At 43.4% G+C, this 18109-nt stretch overlaps 1 protein-coding gene across 1 annotated transcript in view; it reads left to right on the forward strand.

The window, feature by feature from the left end:
* LOC5572105 (protein timeless homolog) overlaps window positions 1-18109 on the forward strand; it is a 233217-nt gene that overhangs the window by 57436 nt on the left and 157672 nt on the right. Inside the window, exons 5-8 of the mRNA XM_021849051.1 lie at window positions 8002-8164; window positions 8332-8468; window positions 15167-15247; window positions 15831-15937. Of these exons, the coding sequence (XP_021704743.1) occupies window positions 8002-8164; window positions 8332-8468; window positions 15167-15247; window positions 15831-15937 (488 nt within the window). The remainder of the gene's footprint in view (window positions 1-8001; window positions 8165-8331; window positions 8469-15166; window positions 15248-15830; window positions 15938-18109) is intronic.

Here is an 18109-nt window from a genome sequence, read left to right on the forward strand (position 1 = left end):
GTTGAAGCCATCGAACGCTGCAAGTCTGCTTGCAGATTGATGAGCTTAAACGTTCAAAACCTCGTGGAACACGCATCCGATATCTCTGCCGATCCTGTGCTGATGATGGTGGATATCCTGGCCTTTTCCGAGGCATGGGATGGTGCTCAAAGCCACACGGTATTGAATGGATTCACCTGTATCACAACTGCTAAGCGTAATAACGTTAGAGTTGCAGGTGTCGCTATACATCAAAACAACTCAGCAACAACGATGGCTGTGCCGCACACGATCCGCAAACTCTGCACCAGTTATAATGTAGAGCTGGGCTTGTCAGATGATTATGGTGACATCTGCGCTGCCGAGATCACTACAATGAATTGTCGGACACTACTGGTTTGTCTCTACATTTCCCCGGATACAACGAAGAAGCAGAAGAAGTTCTTCATGGCGCGGAACTTGTTCAAGTATCACAAGGAGACTATGCCAATCATCGTGACAGGCAACTTCAACATCGATATGAGCAAAGAGAAGAACATGGAGTTTGCGGACTTCATGGAGAAGTACCTCAACCTCAAACTGGCTTCGGATCCCACTAAAGCAACCAATCTTAGTGGATCATGCGTGGATCTAACGTTCACCCGGAATATTTGTTTGGAGAGCAAGATTTACCGCTCTGGCTTCTTCTTCCATCGACCGGTTCTATCAGTGTTGAAGTGTTAACCAACCAACAAACAAACCAAACGGCCCTTTTCAGGGCCACAAAATCAATGCAAAAGAGTTATTTTGAATTATTCGCACCAAATTAGCAATGATGAAGTATACACTTAAAAATCAATTCTTCAATATAATCGCCTAAGCTTCTGAATACATGTAAAGTGATTATTTTGTATTAACACAAAATAATAACACACAATGTCTATAATAAATCAGAATTGACATGCAACAAATAGTGTGAAAATTAATTGGATTTTTAGCAGTAGAAATGTTTCATAAGTTTGTGACGGTCTCAAACCAGGAAATAGAAGAGGCTAACGTTATCCAACGTCAACTTAACGGTCGTATCTCGGAAACAACCTCTTACTTTTTCCAATTTTAGACCCACCTTCCCCCTAGTAGTCATTTGTCCATACACAAAATTTACAATTTGTATGGACCGTGGTCATTGGGCAGAATCTCTCCCCTCCCCCAATAAATGACTACGTGGTTTATGGATGACCCATAAGCACACATTTTTTTAATTGATTTATTAACCCTAGAAATACTCAAATGAATGAATGTTGTTTCTACTATTTGATAGAGAACATATTTGTATATCCGATTATAATAAAAAATCAAGTTTTTCACATCTAAATCGCTATTTTCCTTATCATGAGCATATTACCCTCAGTCCCTAATATTGGCACAAATTGATCAATTTCTAAATTCTATTCGTTGTTTCACCTCAGGACACAAGATTGCATTACTTCCTAGCGTCTTGTAGTGAAAAATTGTAAACAAACCCGCATCTTGTCACCTTTATTCACAAAAGAGAGGATCGATATAGAGAAATTGATCATGCGACTTGCGCCCTTATTATAGCACACGCTTGAATTTGCCTTTTTTCGAGCTATTTGAGCCATTTGAGCACGTCACAAATCATGTGCTTTCTTGGATGAAGCATTTAATTTTCATACTTTTGTAAGGTTCCAGTCAAATGGCTTAGGGGATTTTTGCACATTATTTGATGATTTATCGCGAATTCATCGTTTTTTCCATTAAAAGCTAGACTATATCGTTTTGGTGTTCATTTTAATACCCCTTCCCCTATTGACAGCAGTGTAATTTATAGGCAGTTTCAGTATAGTTACACAGCAGTTTCAAAATAACATAAGATTTCTGGGTAACTATTGTGTAACAAACGAGTAACTTGCTGACAGTGGCCAACACTACATGTCAAAAATTTTCATACGTATTGTGAATTTTGATATAAGAACTTTACTATTTTATGACTAGTTATTGTATTCATAGATATTTTTCCAGTGATTAAATAACATTGTTGAATTTACAATTTGCAGCCTCTCTTACAGCTTTTTAATAGATTTCATCATTTAAGATTGGCTATCCTCAAACAGTTAGTCGGAAGTGTTTCTGCAGCATGCTGAAATTAAATGGCGATTAATGATAGGCAACCCAGAAAATCCAACTGCGGGACACGAAACAACGTGATTTTGGAATCACAATCTTCACAAACAATTAAATTAAAATCAAAAACACTGCTGATTTGAGTAACAAAGTCAATTTCCATTTTTTTTGTGTCAGTTCTAATGGAATAATATCTCAACAATCCAGGTATGATTTGTTATTTAATATAAAATTATTATCTATTTTATGAGCGCGTTAATTTTGAGCAAATAAAATCATTGATTTCACCACAAATTCAAATCGGCATGTTAAATCTATTATGTACTAGTGAATAATTACGCGTTCGATTACGTATTACTTTTATTGACATTCAATTCTAAAATGGTTGTTCGGTTCCAAAACTGTCAGAAAGTAACAACAACTTCAACGCCGTTTTATTTATTTTGTCACAGGAAAACCCATGCATAATCAATAAATTACATAGCAGTCGCTTGTAAACTTCTTATGTAACGAACAAACAAGTTACATAAGGCTCGACTTTTTGCGCTTTTTCGGTTACATAGCAGTATTTTTCCATGTTGCAAATGTATCATATTGTAACTATTGAATATGTTAAGAAGCCGTTGCTGTAAGCTACTTGTAACAATATGTGCTGCTTGGGTGACTTCAGGAGGTTATATTAGAAAAGGTCACGATGAGTGTTCACGGTTAGTAGTTTTCGTGATTCCTCCTCCACCTCGACCTGTAGGTAAGCGTTAGATAAATCGAGATGTGTGAAGTAACGTGCCCCGGCCAGTTCCGCGAAGAGGTCAACAGGATGAGGCAGTGGATGGCGGTCACATTCTAGCGCGTTGTTCAGCTCCGTCGAATAACCACCACACGCGTGGGCTGATGTGTTGTCCGTCTTGCGCACGACGACTATTGGAGCTGCCCAGTCCGAGAATCGAACCGGAGAAATGATACTGTTGTTCTGGAGCCTTTCGAGTTCTGCATTTACCTTCGGAAGTGCAGCGCCAGGCTACAAATACAGCTTCACTTGCGCTTTGGTGCTCTTACCCAGCGTGCTTCGGAAAACCTCCGGGAAGTGTTGCTTGAGTTGACTGACCTATTGATCGGAATGTTGGTCGGGACGATGCTGCACGGCGTTTACCCGGTGATCGGTACGGACCACATATCAAACAGATCCATAGTCTCGATAGCAGATTCTTCCGCTGTCCGATGTTGATCAAAGTATCTCTCGATATGATGGTGATGTAGGACGCTGGGTCCTGCTGAAGCTTGACTACTAAACCGTTGAGCTCGGCCGGGAAGAGCTTCCGCTTGCTTCCAATGTTGCAAACCGTGTGGATGCTTCTCGTTTTGACGGTCTCTTTGGCAATGTGGCAAATTCTCTAGTTGGTGAGACTGTCGTTCTAAGTAATTGCAAAAGAAACGCTACTATTTCAGAGACGTGTCGTGTGAATGATGTTTTATGTTGTGACTTATGAAGGTAGAGTAGGTTACCGCATAAACTCAAACTCAATAATGCGCTTTCTTACATCTATTGTACCTGGCTAACTAATATGTTCATACAATGATCATCTGCATCGGTGGGGGCCCCGTATCACTGCCGAAACTGCATGGCCGCTGTCGTTACTGCGACGAACCTTCACATCGAATAAGCTGCAACGGCCTTGTCGCATAGATGCACCAGCTCCGTCTCTTTGTTTTTTCGCACGACTCCTTGGACTTGTATAATGTATCATGAACTAGATGCACTGGTAGTGAAACAAGATGCAGAAATGTTGCATGCAGGATGTCACACGCATGCGGGGAAGCTGTTGCACGACTCTATGCTACCATGCGTTGAAGCCTCTTACCGTCCCTTCGTCGGTGCTGCTCTTGAAGCCAATGTAGTGGAGATGTGGTATCGCTATGGGCAGTATGGACCCTAGAACCGTATGCGAGATTTTACACTGCAAACAAAATGCTTGAATGGTTTTGAAGCTGTGGGCTTGTTGCTAGAACAGTACCCTTTCTTGTGCCTCTGTTGCTTGCATCTTGAACAGTAGTGCGAAGCAAACGGACACTCACGGACATAGTGCTGGTCGCCACACTTCCAGCATGGCGTTTTTGGTACTGACTTGCTTTTCACAGGATTCTTCTGGTTGCGAGAGACAATGTTGACGTTGCTTGCTTCTTTGCTCTCCACCATCAGTGTGGTCTGCTTGAGGTTGGCCACGTGGTGGCATTCTTCCACGAGATTCTCCAGGGTAACCTTGCTGATGGCTTCTCCTAGTTCGTTGACTACGGTTTCGTCGGCTTCCAGCTTCGAAATCAAACTGGCTCGGATGTCCGCATCCCGTGCCGATTGAAGTCCACAGACGAAACGGAGCGCTTTGAATTGATCCGCGGAAAGCTTGGAAAGTTGAAACGCTTCACAGTGTTTGTCCACCATGGCAGCATACGAGGTGAAGTCGTCCGCGTTTTGCGTACTAAAGGCATTGCTAACGGGATTGAAAGACCGACTTTTGTCGACCGAACAGTTCCTTCAGCTTCGTGACGGTCTCCTCCAGCGAGTAGTCCTGGGGGTGGTTGGGAAGAATCGTGTTCACGTACTTGTCGTGCAAACGTGTGCTCAACTAGCGAAGAAGCAACCTCACACGGGCTGCATCATCCAGAGATTGGCCGTCATGCGTGATGACGTCCTCATACCTTGCGTACCAGCCATCGAAAAAAACGCATCCATCCGGATCGTACTGGAAATCCACTTGCCAATGACTCGATGATCTCGCTGCCAGCAATCGGATTGCCTAGGTGCCCCAGATTTCCGATCTGTTGCTGCTGAGTTTCAATCTGCTGGTGCTGCCGCGCGATAAGATTGGCGACCTGCAGGATTGCGTACTTCAGATCCGCGTCTGCCATTTACTTGATCGGCGCTTGAGTGAAAAAATCTTGAGGGTCTTCGAGTTGCTTCCAAACTTTTTCTCATCGCAAACCTATTTACAGGCACAGCCTACTATGGTTAATTCTAATTAGGCTAGGCCTGCTACAGTACCATGTACGAAAAGTGCGGACAGCCTGTCCAACAACCAGTTTGGATTTAGGAAAGGTCAATCTTCTCTGGACGCTATCCAGACGGTCGTTCAGACAGCTGAGGTGGCAATCGAGCATAAAAGAAGCGGCATCCGTTACTGCGCGGTTGTCACTCTGGATGTGAAGAATGCGTTCAACAGCGCAAGCTGGGCTGCACTTCACCGCCTCAAGGTACCGGTGCAGTTGTGTAAGCTTCTAGAAAGCTAATTTGATGATAAGATTCTACTGTATGACACAGAGGAGGGGCAGAAAAGCGTTCCATTTACCGCGGGAGTACCTCAAGGTTCAATCCTGGGCCCGCTGTTATGGAATGCGATGTACGATGATGTACTGAGGCTGCCCCTTCCGACGGGTGTTAAGATTGTTGGCTTCGCCGACGATATCACCCTAGTGGTCTATGGTGAATCGATGGGAGAAGTAGAGTTGACAGCAGTGCATTTTATTTTCATAGTTGAGGAATGGATGAAGTCTAGGAAATTAGGACTGGCCCGTCACAAGACTGAGGTGGTGGTGGTCAACAACCGCAAGACCGAGCAACGGGCGCGTGTGTCGGCAGGTGATTGCATCATAGATTTCGAACGATCCCTTAGGCATCTTGGGGTAATGGTCGATGACAAGCTCAGCTTCACCAACCATACCTGTAAAAGGGCATCTACGGTTATGCGGCGCTTTCGATGATGATGTCTAACAGCATTGCTGTAATTGCCAGCAAACGCAAGCTACTGGCAAGCGTGGTGCTATCCATACTAAGGTATGGAGCACCAATCTGGTCAAAAGCGCTTAGAACGAGCGAGCAGAAACCTAAAGCGATTGGAAAGCACGTACAGGATAATGTGCTTAAGAGCAGCAAGTGCATAGCGGACGGTATCTAAAGAGGCTGTGTGCATCATAGCCGGGATGACGCCCATCGGGCTCATCAACAAGGAAGATGTTCAATGCTTCACCAAAAGGGTACCAGAGGAGTCTGCGACACGTGTAAAGAGGAAACGCTCAGAAGCTGGCAGCAGGAATGGGATAACTCCACTAAGGGTCCATGTACCATATCCATATCCATATCTATCGGCTAATACCAAAGGTGTCAGATTGGTATAAAAGAAACCATGGGGAAGTGAACTTCCACCTGACGCAGTTACTGTCAGGACATGGTTGCTATAGGCAGTACCTGCATAGGTTCGGGCACTCAGAATCTCCTGCGTGCCCCAATTGTGCTGGTGTGGAGGAAACAGCGGAGCATGTCGTGTTTGATTGCCCCCGTTTCAATGTTGTGAGAGGTCGCATGCTCACTACATGCGACGGAGACACGTCCCCCGACAATATAATAGAGAGAATGTGTGCGGATGCCGAGTACTGGAATGCAGTAACTACGACTGTCACTTATATTATGCTAGAATTGCAGCGCCTATGGCGCGCCGACCAAGAGATTATCCCTGCCGAGGCTGGTCTCTTGTAGCATTGTTTAAGTCGGCTAGGGAAAGCAGTTTGCCTAGGCTACTTCTGCTACAGTTGTTGTGCTATATGCACTGGCTCCTCCCCGGAGAAATACCATTAGGTGGTTCCTGGAGATAAGGCTCTGAAGCCAAGGGTTATGTCGGTGCACTGTACACCACTTAAGCAATTCAACAAAAATTGCTCAAGTACAGTGCATGGGCTGGTTTTAATGGGTCGTCGTTCGTGCGGCATCCCCACACCCCCTGAGTTACCTTCTCAGGCGTCTGTTTGAAATCTTGCCCCTTTAAAAATGGCCTCTAATCATCCAATCCAATAATTTGATTCAACAATCGAGTTCGACATTTAGCAATTCGACCTCCAGTCCAACCAATCGACCACAAACAATCCCGATCTGAACTCGCTCGCTCGATGTCGACGGAAATAGAGTGATATGGGGTCCGCGCCAGGTGATTTCGTTGACGCAGGAGTATTTGTCTGGCACTGGTCGTCCGGTCTGTTGGTAGGTGCAAATAGCCCACACAATCATAAATAATTTGGGAAAATAATTTTTCAATGCAAGGCATAATGTGTACCAAGCCAGGCATGATGCACCAGCGGCTTTATAGATGTTTGCGATCCGATCTACTGGCGTAAACTATTTCAACAACAATAATTTTCATTTAGCCATCATTAAACATTCATGTCACGCCAAACCGGGAAGCGCCGGGGAAGCCAGGTTCTGGTTTGAAATTGTGTTCTGTTGACTGACCGACGTTCGCGTGTGATGTACGAGGAACACGTTATCCCTACGAGTGGACAATGGAAAGGTTGGTGATATAAAAAAATAAATTTGCGGAAGTTTGAGCTTGGCCCTCCGGGGCAACCACATTGACCGCTTTAGTATTAGTTTCGCAGTAATTCCCACACAACATTGGCTTGGACGATACCATCGAAAATGTGTGTAGTCGATGTTGCTGATGATAGATGTTTATTTTAGATAACTTTATAGATTATAGGCAACATGAAAGTATCTGAAATCATATCGAGATGTGTTCACCATTGTTTTGCAATTGCTGAACATTGTTGTGTAATGAAAAAAGCATAACTTAATAGATCATTGCACAATGAACAATTGCAAATATCTCATTCCAATACAATTATAGGTTATAGCGATTTTAAACTAAGATGTTTGAGACTGTGTAGACAGCCTGGAATTTGTTCCGAAGTACCCATACGATAATTGGTTTCAATCAAATTGTAATAATTTGGCTAAGGCTAGGATTTATTCACTTGTAGATTTAACCCAAGAGCTCAGCAAAAAAGCTTCTCGCAAAATAAATACTCTTATTGCACTCATTGCTAATTAGATTGTCCTCTAACCGGAATTTATTACAGAGCTTACTTACGTGATGTGGTGGAGACGGCCCATATGTTCTTCAAGATGCTGGAAAAGTATTGCCAGGGGACTGTGCGTGTCCAGAGTAAGAAGCGCGCCAAGCAGAAGCGCAACAAAAACCGCCAGGACAATGCCGGCTCACGAAAGGATCCGGAGCTAAATGTAAGTGTAATTTCAGGCGAACTATCCGGCTTGCCATTCAGTGTACCCAGTACCAGTAATTAATTTTATTTTCGTACTTTTTCTCGGCGCCATTACGCCCGGCTTTGTCCGTCATCATGTCATTCCCGTTCTTTCGGTGGATTCGGCCGTCGTTTGCGGCGAAATAGGCGGACGAACTGGAAGAGCTGTGGTTAACAATGGCTGGCGAAGTTTCGACATGTCTGGCTAATCAGATTACGCTTCCCGAGGAAGATCATCCCATTCCTTTCGACGCGGCTTCGGACGTCCCCATCGATGATCAGAAGTAAGGTTTTCGTTGCTTTCATCGTTTGCTAGTTGGTGTACAGTGTCTCAATTTCATATTCGTACAGGGAACTGTTCTGACATCAGGTTGATAAAAAGACTTTCAAATGATATATTGAATTTAGAATACCTAATCAAGAATGAAGGCCATACGTGTGATCTATTTTTCGACAATCATTAACTGCTTTCATTTAGTTTTACCTTTGAAATAATGGAAAACTGCTGAATGTGTTTGAAATAGACTCAATTTCATATTACTACACCTGTCAAAAATATACCAAACCAATTTTCCCATACAAATAATCAACTTCAGAGAGCTATATCTCCGCCGTTTTTTAATCGATTCTTTCCATTTTTTTCTGTGTCGCACTACAAATTATCTCAATTATTGATAACTATTGATGAAGATCTACGAGAACTATGGGTTCAACAGTTACAGATAGGTTGATCTGAAAAAAAAATTGAGGAGGGTAATGTCTGTTACATTACCGCGGGGTTGACGTAGGACTACTATGGACACAACTTCGATCAATGAATTACCTGCTTTGCTCATGTCCACAGTTGATCAGCAGAAGTTTTCTCATTAAATTTTGTATGGGGAAAGGCATCTAACTTCAAATATCTTCTGAATGGAAGATTTAATCGAAAAAATATTTGGCAGGCGTGATAGCCATAATCATTACGCACAACCGGAACCAAATATTTTTTCGAAAATAGTTCCCAATTTTGGTATTTTAACGATCACCACTTCGTAATCGTAATCATCGTCATCATAGAAACTTGAAAAGCAGTTTTTCTGTTCAAAACTAGGAATTATTCGATTAAAATGTGTTCACTGTGTTTCGGAAGGGGAACAGAATACAGTGAACACATTTTCCTGTAGATTTTCTTGATTTTGAACGAAATAACTGCTTTTGAAAACTCCGAAATCAATGACGGATCCTGCCCCCTTAACGGTTTTCGGCTATTTCAGTCTAGATAAGCAGCTAAAACGTCTTTTTCATCTACTTTCCTACGTTTCGGTGTATATTTCACCTTCTTCTGGGATTTCTATAATTATGTGTTGTAAAATAAATTTGTTGTAATTATGTTCAATATTCATAAGTGTTGTGTGTAACTTACAGAGGTTGCGTTTTGTTGTTGTGTATGTGTGTGTCATGTCCGACATGCTGTCTACAGGTTTCGATGATGGCATCCCACTACGGCTAATTTACTAGATATTTATTTTATGTTCCCAATTTTGAGAAATAATTCGTTAGATGCATTTAGCCATACAAATATTTTTCGCGTTACCTGTTAGCGATTTTTCGTGCAAAGACACTAGCGCAAGTGCGATACTATGTGGCGAGTAGCGAATTAGGGCATGCATGTAACCCATTCTGGGTCAGACTCTAACAACAGTGCGGTAGCATTTTTTGATTAGCACCTCAATCCAAAGACAAGGCATAAAAGGGTCATGTCGTTTACTTACTGAATCCCACGTACCTGCCCAAATAGTTTAAAAAATGTTTTAAAAAAGAACGTTGATTTCAAGCGAATCTATAAATAGGGATGCTAGAGAAAAGTTGGCGTCATTTGCTTCTCACTCTCCGCTTGGATCGCATCTCAGCAGGCAACAGATCGGCTTGCGCTAACCGGGCGTGTTTCTCAGGCACAGACATCGATAGCGAAGTACCCTCCCGTTTGTCTTGCTTCGCTCAAATCAAACTGACCGTCGACCGACCGAGAGAAGATGCCGTCCAAAGCTATCACCGCTGCTGCCGCCAAGAAATAGAGGCAGTCAACAGGACAATGAGATGGTTGTGGCCGCCATCGCAGTCCTAAACTGTGATTGTTATGCAATCCTATGTAAATATTACACTCAAAACAGTTTACTAACCGAAGTTCCTATTTAAAACGATTCAATTCGTGCTTTTAAATTACAATTTTACGTTTTCCATGTCGTTTTATTGAATTTTATAGGTTGGACTCCACACTATTTGATCCATAACTGTGGGGTCAAGGTACCTTTGCGGCAACTTGTAGCAACTGGAATAGAGTGTCGGATCTGCAGCCAATATCAGCGTGGTAGGGATGAGCAAGTTGTGACATCGTCGTATGGGCCATGCAAGTCAACAAGCATTGAACACTCTCATTAGACATGAAACATAAAACCACGGGGTTTGCGAAGAAGCTTGAAACAATTGGTTATTACGATACATGCGTGATGGCCAAGCAGTGCCGGAAATTATTCGATGGTGTTCGAGAACGTGCCACACGTCCGAGTTTATTCAGACGCATGTGGCCCTGTTGATCCACCGGCCTGGGACGGATCGCGGTACTTCGTATCGTTCATGGACGACTGGATGCATTTCGTTGTAATCTATCCAATCTAGCGCTAGTCTGAGATATATCGATGGTTATAACTCGATGGCAGACAATAATATGTAAGTTTACCGTGAATCGAGACCGCGAATTCTTGTCGAACGAACAACCACAAAGAGCAAAGCATTCGGGTACAACCAAGAAAATGGAGTAGCTGAACGGTTCCACCGAACCTTTGTGGCTAAGATCCATGCTCATTGATTCAAAAGCCTGTGTTCAGAGGCGGCATTGACTGCGACGTACTTCCTGAACCGTTGTCCGACGATGGCAGTGCCTGAAAACGTTACCCCTGCAGAAAGATGGATGAATGCAAAGCCGGACCTCAATAAAATAAGGATTTTCTGATGCAAGGCCATGGCGTGGATCCCGAGCCTACAAAGGAAGAAGTTGGACCTCAAGAGCCGTGAGACGATGATGATTGGATACGCTCCAAACGGATACGGGCTTTGAGACAGAGCAACAAGCAAAATAATATTTGCGAGAAACGTGAAGTTCAACAAATAAAGTTTCCCATACCCAGAGAAAGTTGATGAATCAAGTCAATTTCATGTATTTAGTTAACATCTAAACAGATAACACTGAATCAACAATTTCACGCCACAATACTCGATTCGTGGCCGCATCTCTCCATCCTCTTTTCTGCCCCACGCTCGACAAATCGATGCGCACTTGATCCGCCCGCCTAGCTCGCTGCGCTCCACGCCTTCTTGTACCAACCGGATCCGACACGAACACCATCTTTGCAGGGTTGCTGTCTGGCATTCTTGCAACATGCCCTGCCCATCGTATCCTTCCAGCTATGGCCACCTTCTGGATACTGGGTTCGCCGTAGAGTTGGGCGAGCTCGTGGTTCATCCTTCGCCGTCACACCCCGTTTTCCTGCACACCGCCAAAAATCGTCCTAAGCACCCGACGTTCGAAGACTCCAAGTGCTTGCAGGTCCTCCTCGAGCATCGTCCACGTTTCATGCCCTTAGAGGGCTATCGGTCTAATGAGCGTTTTGTACATGATACATTTGGTGCGGGTGTGAATCTTTTTTGACCGCAGCTTTTTGTGGAGGCCATAGTAGGCCCGACTTCTACTGATGATGTGCCTCCTTATTTCACGGCCAACGTTATTGTCAGCCGTGAGCAAGGATCCAAGGTAGACGAACTCGTCGTATCCCCGTCTATCATAACACTGCTACCTAGGCGAGCCCTGTCGTGCTCGGCCCAACCAGGTAGCATGTAGGGTAACATGGTCCAAGACGCACTGATGGGGTAAAATGGCTCACCTCATTAAATCATTCCCAGAACGTTTCAATTTGTATTGATTGCTAAATGATGTTAAAATATGTTTACCCAAGAGTTGCCGCCACAACCCTTGGACATAAACTCATAGATTTTTCCTTAATTTTCCGGTTGTTTCCATTGTTTGTCTAAATATTAAGGTTTTCCGATTATTTCATTAAGGAATAAGCGTTTTCATACCACAGAGCAAACTCATGGAGAAACATGGTGGCTAACTACTAGTTTTCCTTATTAAATGGCATTCTACCCCATCCATTTGGTCATTTTGAACCATCCCCATTTTTCAACCAACTTTTCTACACGATTTGAACCCGTTATAAAACTCAAATTTGGGAAATGTTTTCAAATATTGTAAAGTTACTGTTCTTCTTCTTCTTTCTGGCGTTACGTCCCCACTGGGACAGAGCCTGCTTCTCAGCTTAGTGTTCTTATGAGCACTTCCACAGTTATTCACTGAGAGTTTACTATGCCAATGACCATTTTTGCATGTGTATATCGTGTGGCAGGTACGAAGATACTCTATGCCCTGGGAAGTCGAGAAAATTTCCAACCCGAAAAGATCCTCGACCGGTGGGATTCGAACCCACGACCCTCAGCTTGGTCATGCTGAATAGCTGCGCGTTTACCGCTACGGCTATCTGGGCCCCTAAAAGTAAAAGTTACTGTTAGGACTTCGAATGGCGTTAAAATGTGGATATCATTAGGAGAAAACGACACAAATCCTTAAAGTGGAATTTTGGACCATTTGACCCTACTTGGTCTTGGATGCATTCACCACCAGTCCAATTTGCGCTGCTTCGTGTTTCAGGCGGGTGTACAGGTCTGCCACCTTTTCATATGTTTGGCTGACCATGTCCATATCATCCGCGAAGCAAACTGACTAGATATCATAAAAATCGTACCCCGGCTGTTAAGCCCGGCTCTCCGTATAACACCTTCTAGCGTAATATTGAACAACAAGCACGAAAGTGCATCACCTTGTCGTAGTGCCCGGCGGGATCTAAACAAACCTGAGAGTTCGACTGAAACCTTCTCACATTATTTTTGCACACCCTCCATCGTCGCTCTTATCAGTCTTGTGAGTTTCCCGGGAAAGCTGTTCTCGTCCTTGATTTTCCGTTTCTACGCGGTCGGTACTATCGTATGCCGTCTTGAAAACGACCTGTTGAGACCTGGTATTCAGGTCATTTTTGGAGGATTTGCCGCACAGTAAAGATCTGGTCCGTTGTCGATCGGCCGTTAACGAATCCGGCTTGATATCTTCCCACGAACTCGTTTACTACAGGTGACAGACGACGGAAGATGATCTGGGATAATACTTTGTAGACCGCATTTAGAATGGTGATCGCTCGAAAGTTCTCACAATCCAACTTGTCGCCCTTCTTGTAGATGGGGCATATCACCCCTTCCTTCCACTCCTCCGGTAGCTGTTCTTCTCCTTCTTCTTTCTGGCGTTACGTCCCAACTGGGACAAAACCTGCTTCTCAGCTTAGTGTTCTTATGAACACTTCCACAGTTATTAACTGAGAGCTTTCTATGCCAATTGGCCATTTTTGCATGTGTATATCGTGTGGCAGGTACGAAGATACTCTATGCCTTGGGATGTCGAGAAAATTTCAAACCCGAAAAGTTCCTCGACCGGTGGCATTCAAACCCACGACCCTCAGCTTGGTCTTGCTGAATAGCTGCGCGTTTACCGCTACGGCTATCTGGGCCCCTTCCGGTAGCTGTAGCTTCTGTTAGCCGGTGCAGACAAATGGCCAGTCTCTCTAGGCCCAACTTTATCAGTTCAGCTCCGATACCACCCTTACCAGCAGCTTTATCGTTCTTGAGCTGGTGAATGGCAACTTTAACCTCCCTCAAAGTGAGGGAGGAGTGTGCCGATGAAATTGAGAGATTTACTGTTCTACGTACCGAGCTTCCATTTGTTAATCCCTTTACGTCGCTGTAGTCTTCGCCGATTGTCCCGGTTCGTATTCTCTCGTTGATTATTGGTTGCTTGATTTTTTTACGGCTGGCTTGCAGGACCTGACACCAACCTCCTAGATTTCCGGAGGACCATTCGCCCTTAATGTCCGGAACCGCTCCTAAAATGAAGTACAGACGCTCCAGGTTTGCAGAACCAAAGCCCCCTTTCCCTGTCAGCATACGACCCAAGATCCCACATGGGGGTGGTTACCCGATCTTGCCTAAGGTTGTTCGTATCCCGGCCAGTACCGCGAGGATGTAGGGATAGGAGATGCTGGGCAGGAGGCTACGGACCGCTCAAACGAGTCTATTTTATTTCTTCAGGTACGCGATACCAATGGTACGCTTTGGCCAGGACCCCAACACGCGCGAATTCATTCAAAGCGTTCCCAGATCTTTCCAATTGTTATCCTTTATTATTAGCTCTACTTTTACCTTTCTTGGATGGTGAAGAGTCTTCTATGGACCACCTAACCAGGGTTGCGCTACCTACGTCATCCCTCTAGCTACCTTCTCGGTACTGACAGGATACAGCATTGTCTGCTTATTCTTTGCTTGATAACTATGGTCATAGCCATCACAACCATCCACCTTTATCAGGGCTTTAGACCTGTAGCTCTGGTTCTCATTAGCTTCAAGTTCTTTCGGTCATGCGCTTGCGCAGTTATTGTGCGTTGCTGTTCCATTTACTGGATTTTTTAGCTCACAATATTTAATAACTGGTATTCTTCTTTTATAAAGCATCTAAATTTCTACTACTACATCTGTGCAACCATGAAAAACTTAAGCAATCATGAAGTAAATAAAAAATATAATATGGAAATATGGAATTGGGTAAATTTTAGACAAACATTCATTACTTTTCTATTATTTCAAAGATGAAAGAAAAGGGAACAGTTTATGATTGCCAAGCAAAATATGACACGTTTATTATTGATAGAGTACTTCGAAGTCGATGTACCATTCGGTAGTGTTTTACCAACTTGATATGAAAACAGTCACAGCCCTGGACGAATTTGAGTTTGAGTCACTGTAACCTTCCTTTTTTTTAATCATCGCTATCGTTTTCATCCGACAGAGGAGACTGCATGATAAGGATTCATTCCTTGCTACGTGACGGCAAATACGAACATGCAATTATTTTAATGCGATCCGCCAGGTAAGTGAAATTAATTACCTCTCACTAGTGCCACCGGTCTGACGCTGTCTACTATAATTAAATGTAGCTCCGGAACGGTTCCCAGGGTTTGTCGCAGGCAATAAATAATTACGGGAGACATTCTGCTGATTGTACAGTTATTCATTTTCCACTGAAACAAAGCTGCGTCAGCTGTTGACTCTTCGGATGCGCGGCCCTCATTGAGCACATTTAAACTTCGAACTCAATTTACGAGATTAGAAATTGGACTGATTTCGCGATAAAACATCATTCTGACATTGAAAATCGAGAACCGTTCAAAGCTCTGGATTAGGTATCGGCTTTCCCGGGAAAATCTATTGAACAATGAATATTAATAAATCTAATTTACGATCAAATAATTCAAACTGCACCCTCTCGATACTGGCCGGCCAACTTCGCAGCGGTCCTGTCCATTCGGCATAATTCTACCTGTCTGACCTTTCTCCTTGAAGTTCTCTCCATTCGTTCCGTAGCCAGCATTTATATTCTTTCGATTCAAAGCTCCTCTTTTGCCTTGGTTCTACCCTATTTCTCGATATTTTCTACGTTTTTTTTCTCACAGGGAAGTTTGGCCCAAGGATGATTGTTTTGGATCGTTGGCGTCCGCACCGGAAGATGAATTAATGCTGCTGAAGGAAATTTTCTTGGCAAATCTTCCACGGGTGGCAGGTAAGTGGTTGTTTTTTCTCCGCTTTTTGATTCGACGTTGGTTTCTCCAGTGGAGGGCCACTTCAGCAAAATGGGCTTTCGTAAAGTGGCGCAGCTGTGCATAGTGGGTTTTAGCTGTGAAAATTGAGCGGAAAAATGGGAAGATTCAGTCTTCCTGGAACACGTGAGAAATCTCAGAAGTACACTGCTCACATTATTATGGGTCATCTAGTCACAATTGTTAGTCACTGTGTTGCCCGTGTAATTGAAAGGCAAATGACCCATAAAATTGTAAATACTTTAATTTCTGTAGAAAGTTTTGAAGAATTCTTGGAGACTATTCTAGTAAAATCACTGTTTTACTTTATATTGGAATTTCTTCGGAAATCGTTAAAAATCGCCCGCTATGCAACGATAATAGCTGATGCTATCGATGGCCGTCACGTGTTGGCAAACCTATCTGCCTCTGCATGCATATGCCAAAGCCACAGCCACGATAAATAACTTTTGAGAGCACACATGGAGCACATTCTGAACATTTACCCTCCTCCTGCTCCTAGACCGGAGGAATTATTATTTATTGGAGTGATTTGCAATAAACGCCAGTGGCATCTCGCTTTCTGCTTAGTGCGTAAATTTGCGCCTTAAAATATAATGCACGATTGATCACTCTCGGAGGTGATTCATTTCATTTTGCATCGTACAGGACTCGTCCCGGTGGAGTTTTGCCTCATGGCATAGTTTTTCGATTTACCGCTCGTGATTGGAAAAGTTATTCATCCCCATCATGCCACATTTGTTTGCAATCTTTAGAGCCACATTGTTTGCCACAGAGAAAATAAAACTCACATGAACTATTGGAAAAACCTTATCTAGGGCAATGGGAGTCAAGTTAGGTGCCGACGGAGCACTGTGGTGGCCAAAACTTTTACTTTCCTCTGACGGTTTTGCTTACTGGCTGCCAAACTCCAGGGTGCTAAAATACTGCTGGAAGTCTGGGAGCAGCACATTTATATTCAATGCCATATAATCCATAATGTATGAACATTTTGGAGCAGTGTTCTATTATGTGTGTTTGGCGGCTTGGTTTGAATAGGCAACCCACCTGTGCCTACGATAGCGGGGATCTTCCTTGATGGATATAATGCTGTTTGGATAACAGTCATTTGATATAAAATCATTTGGTATAGTTTGAAAATTAAACTATTGCAGGGGTACAATAAGGTCCGGGACCATATTATGCGTCATAAAATTGTACCTTATGTTTTGTGATGTCATAACATATCTTCGCCGATGGACACAATTTTGTGTAAAATATACCATAATGTGCTGGTAAGTTTTCCAATGTCCTATCCATAACTGACAATAGGTTGTACGATTGCGTTTATCATCAACACCCCTTAGCAATAGAAAAAAATTAGATCATATTCAGCGTTTAGTGGGCTTCGTAGCCGTGCGGCTAGCGGCGTCAGTCGTTTAGGCGTATTGTGCTACGGAGTGTGGGTTGATTCCCGCCCCACTCGGAGAAAACTTTTCGTCAAACGAAAAATTCTTCACTGTCCATTGGTCGTTCCGTATGTTCGTTGTCTAATGTTAGTTATGTTCAGTCTGTGCAGCCTATGGCTGAAGATGGTGTAAATCTTCTTTTTTCATAATTTTGCCAAACGACCATTATCCTTCCGTCAGTCGCTCAAAAAAAAGTTGCTCCAGCGGTCGCATCGTGTACTGAGTACACGCGGAGCAATTTTGATTGCACGTCCAAAGTTAGGCAAGATATAATATGGATGTCTTCGGCAAACTTCTTCAGTCCAACGGTACCAATTGGTCAGCGGACAAAAAACTCTTTGGAAACATCCTCATCTTCCTGTGGTCATCGGATTGTGCCCCGAACACAAATATCTCAGGCTCTAGATGGTATCTTCGACAAAGTTGTTCAGTAGGTCAAGGGCTAACATGTGATAGGCTGCTTGTTTCGAAATTCTGCCACCAGATGGTGCTAGTGAGCGTTTAATTTTTCAAACACCGATATCTCAAGATCCTCATTACCTAGAAAGATGATGTCTTCGACAAAGTTGCTTAGTAGGTCTAGGACTAACATATGATAAGCTACCTAACAAGAAAAACTGCCACAAGATGGCGCTAGTGAGCATGCAATATTTTAATCACGAATATCTCAGGATCCCGATTTTTCAG

This window comes from Aedes aegypti, chromosome 1, assembly GCF_002204515.2.
Source record: "Aedes aegypti strain LVP_AGWG chromosome 1, AaegL5.0 Primary Assembly, whole genome shotgun sequence".
In the NCBI taxonomy this organism is placed as follows: Eukaryota; Metazoa; Arthropoda; class Insecta; order Diptera; family Culicidae; genus Aedes; species Aedes aegypti.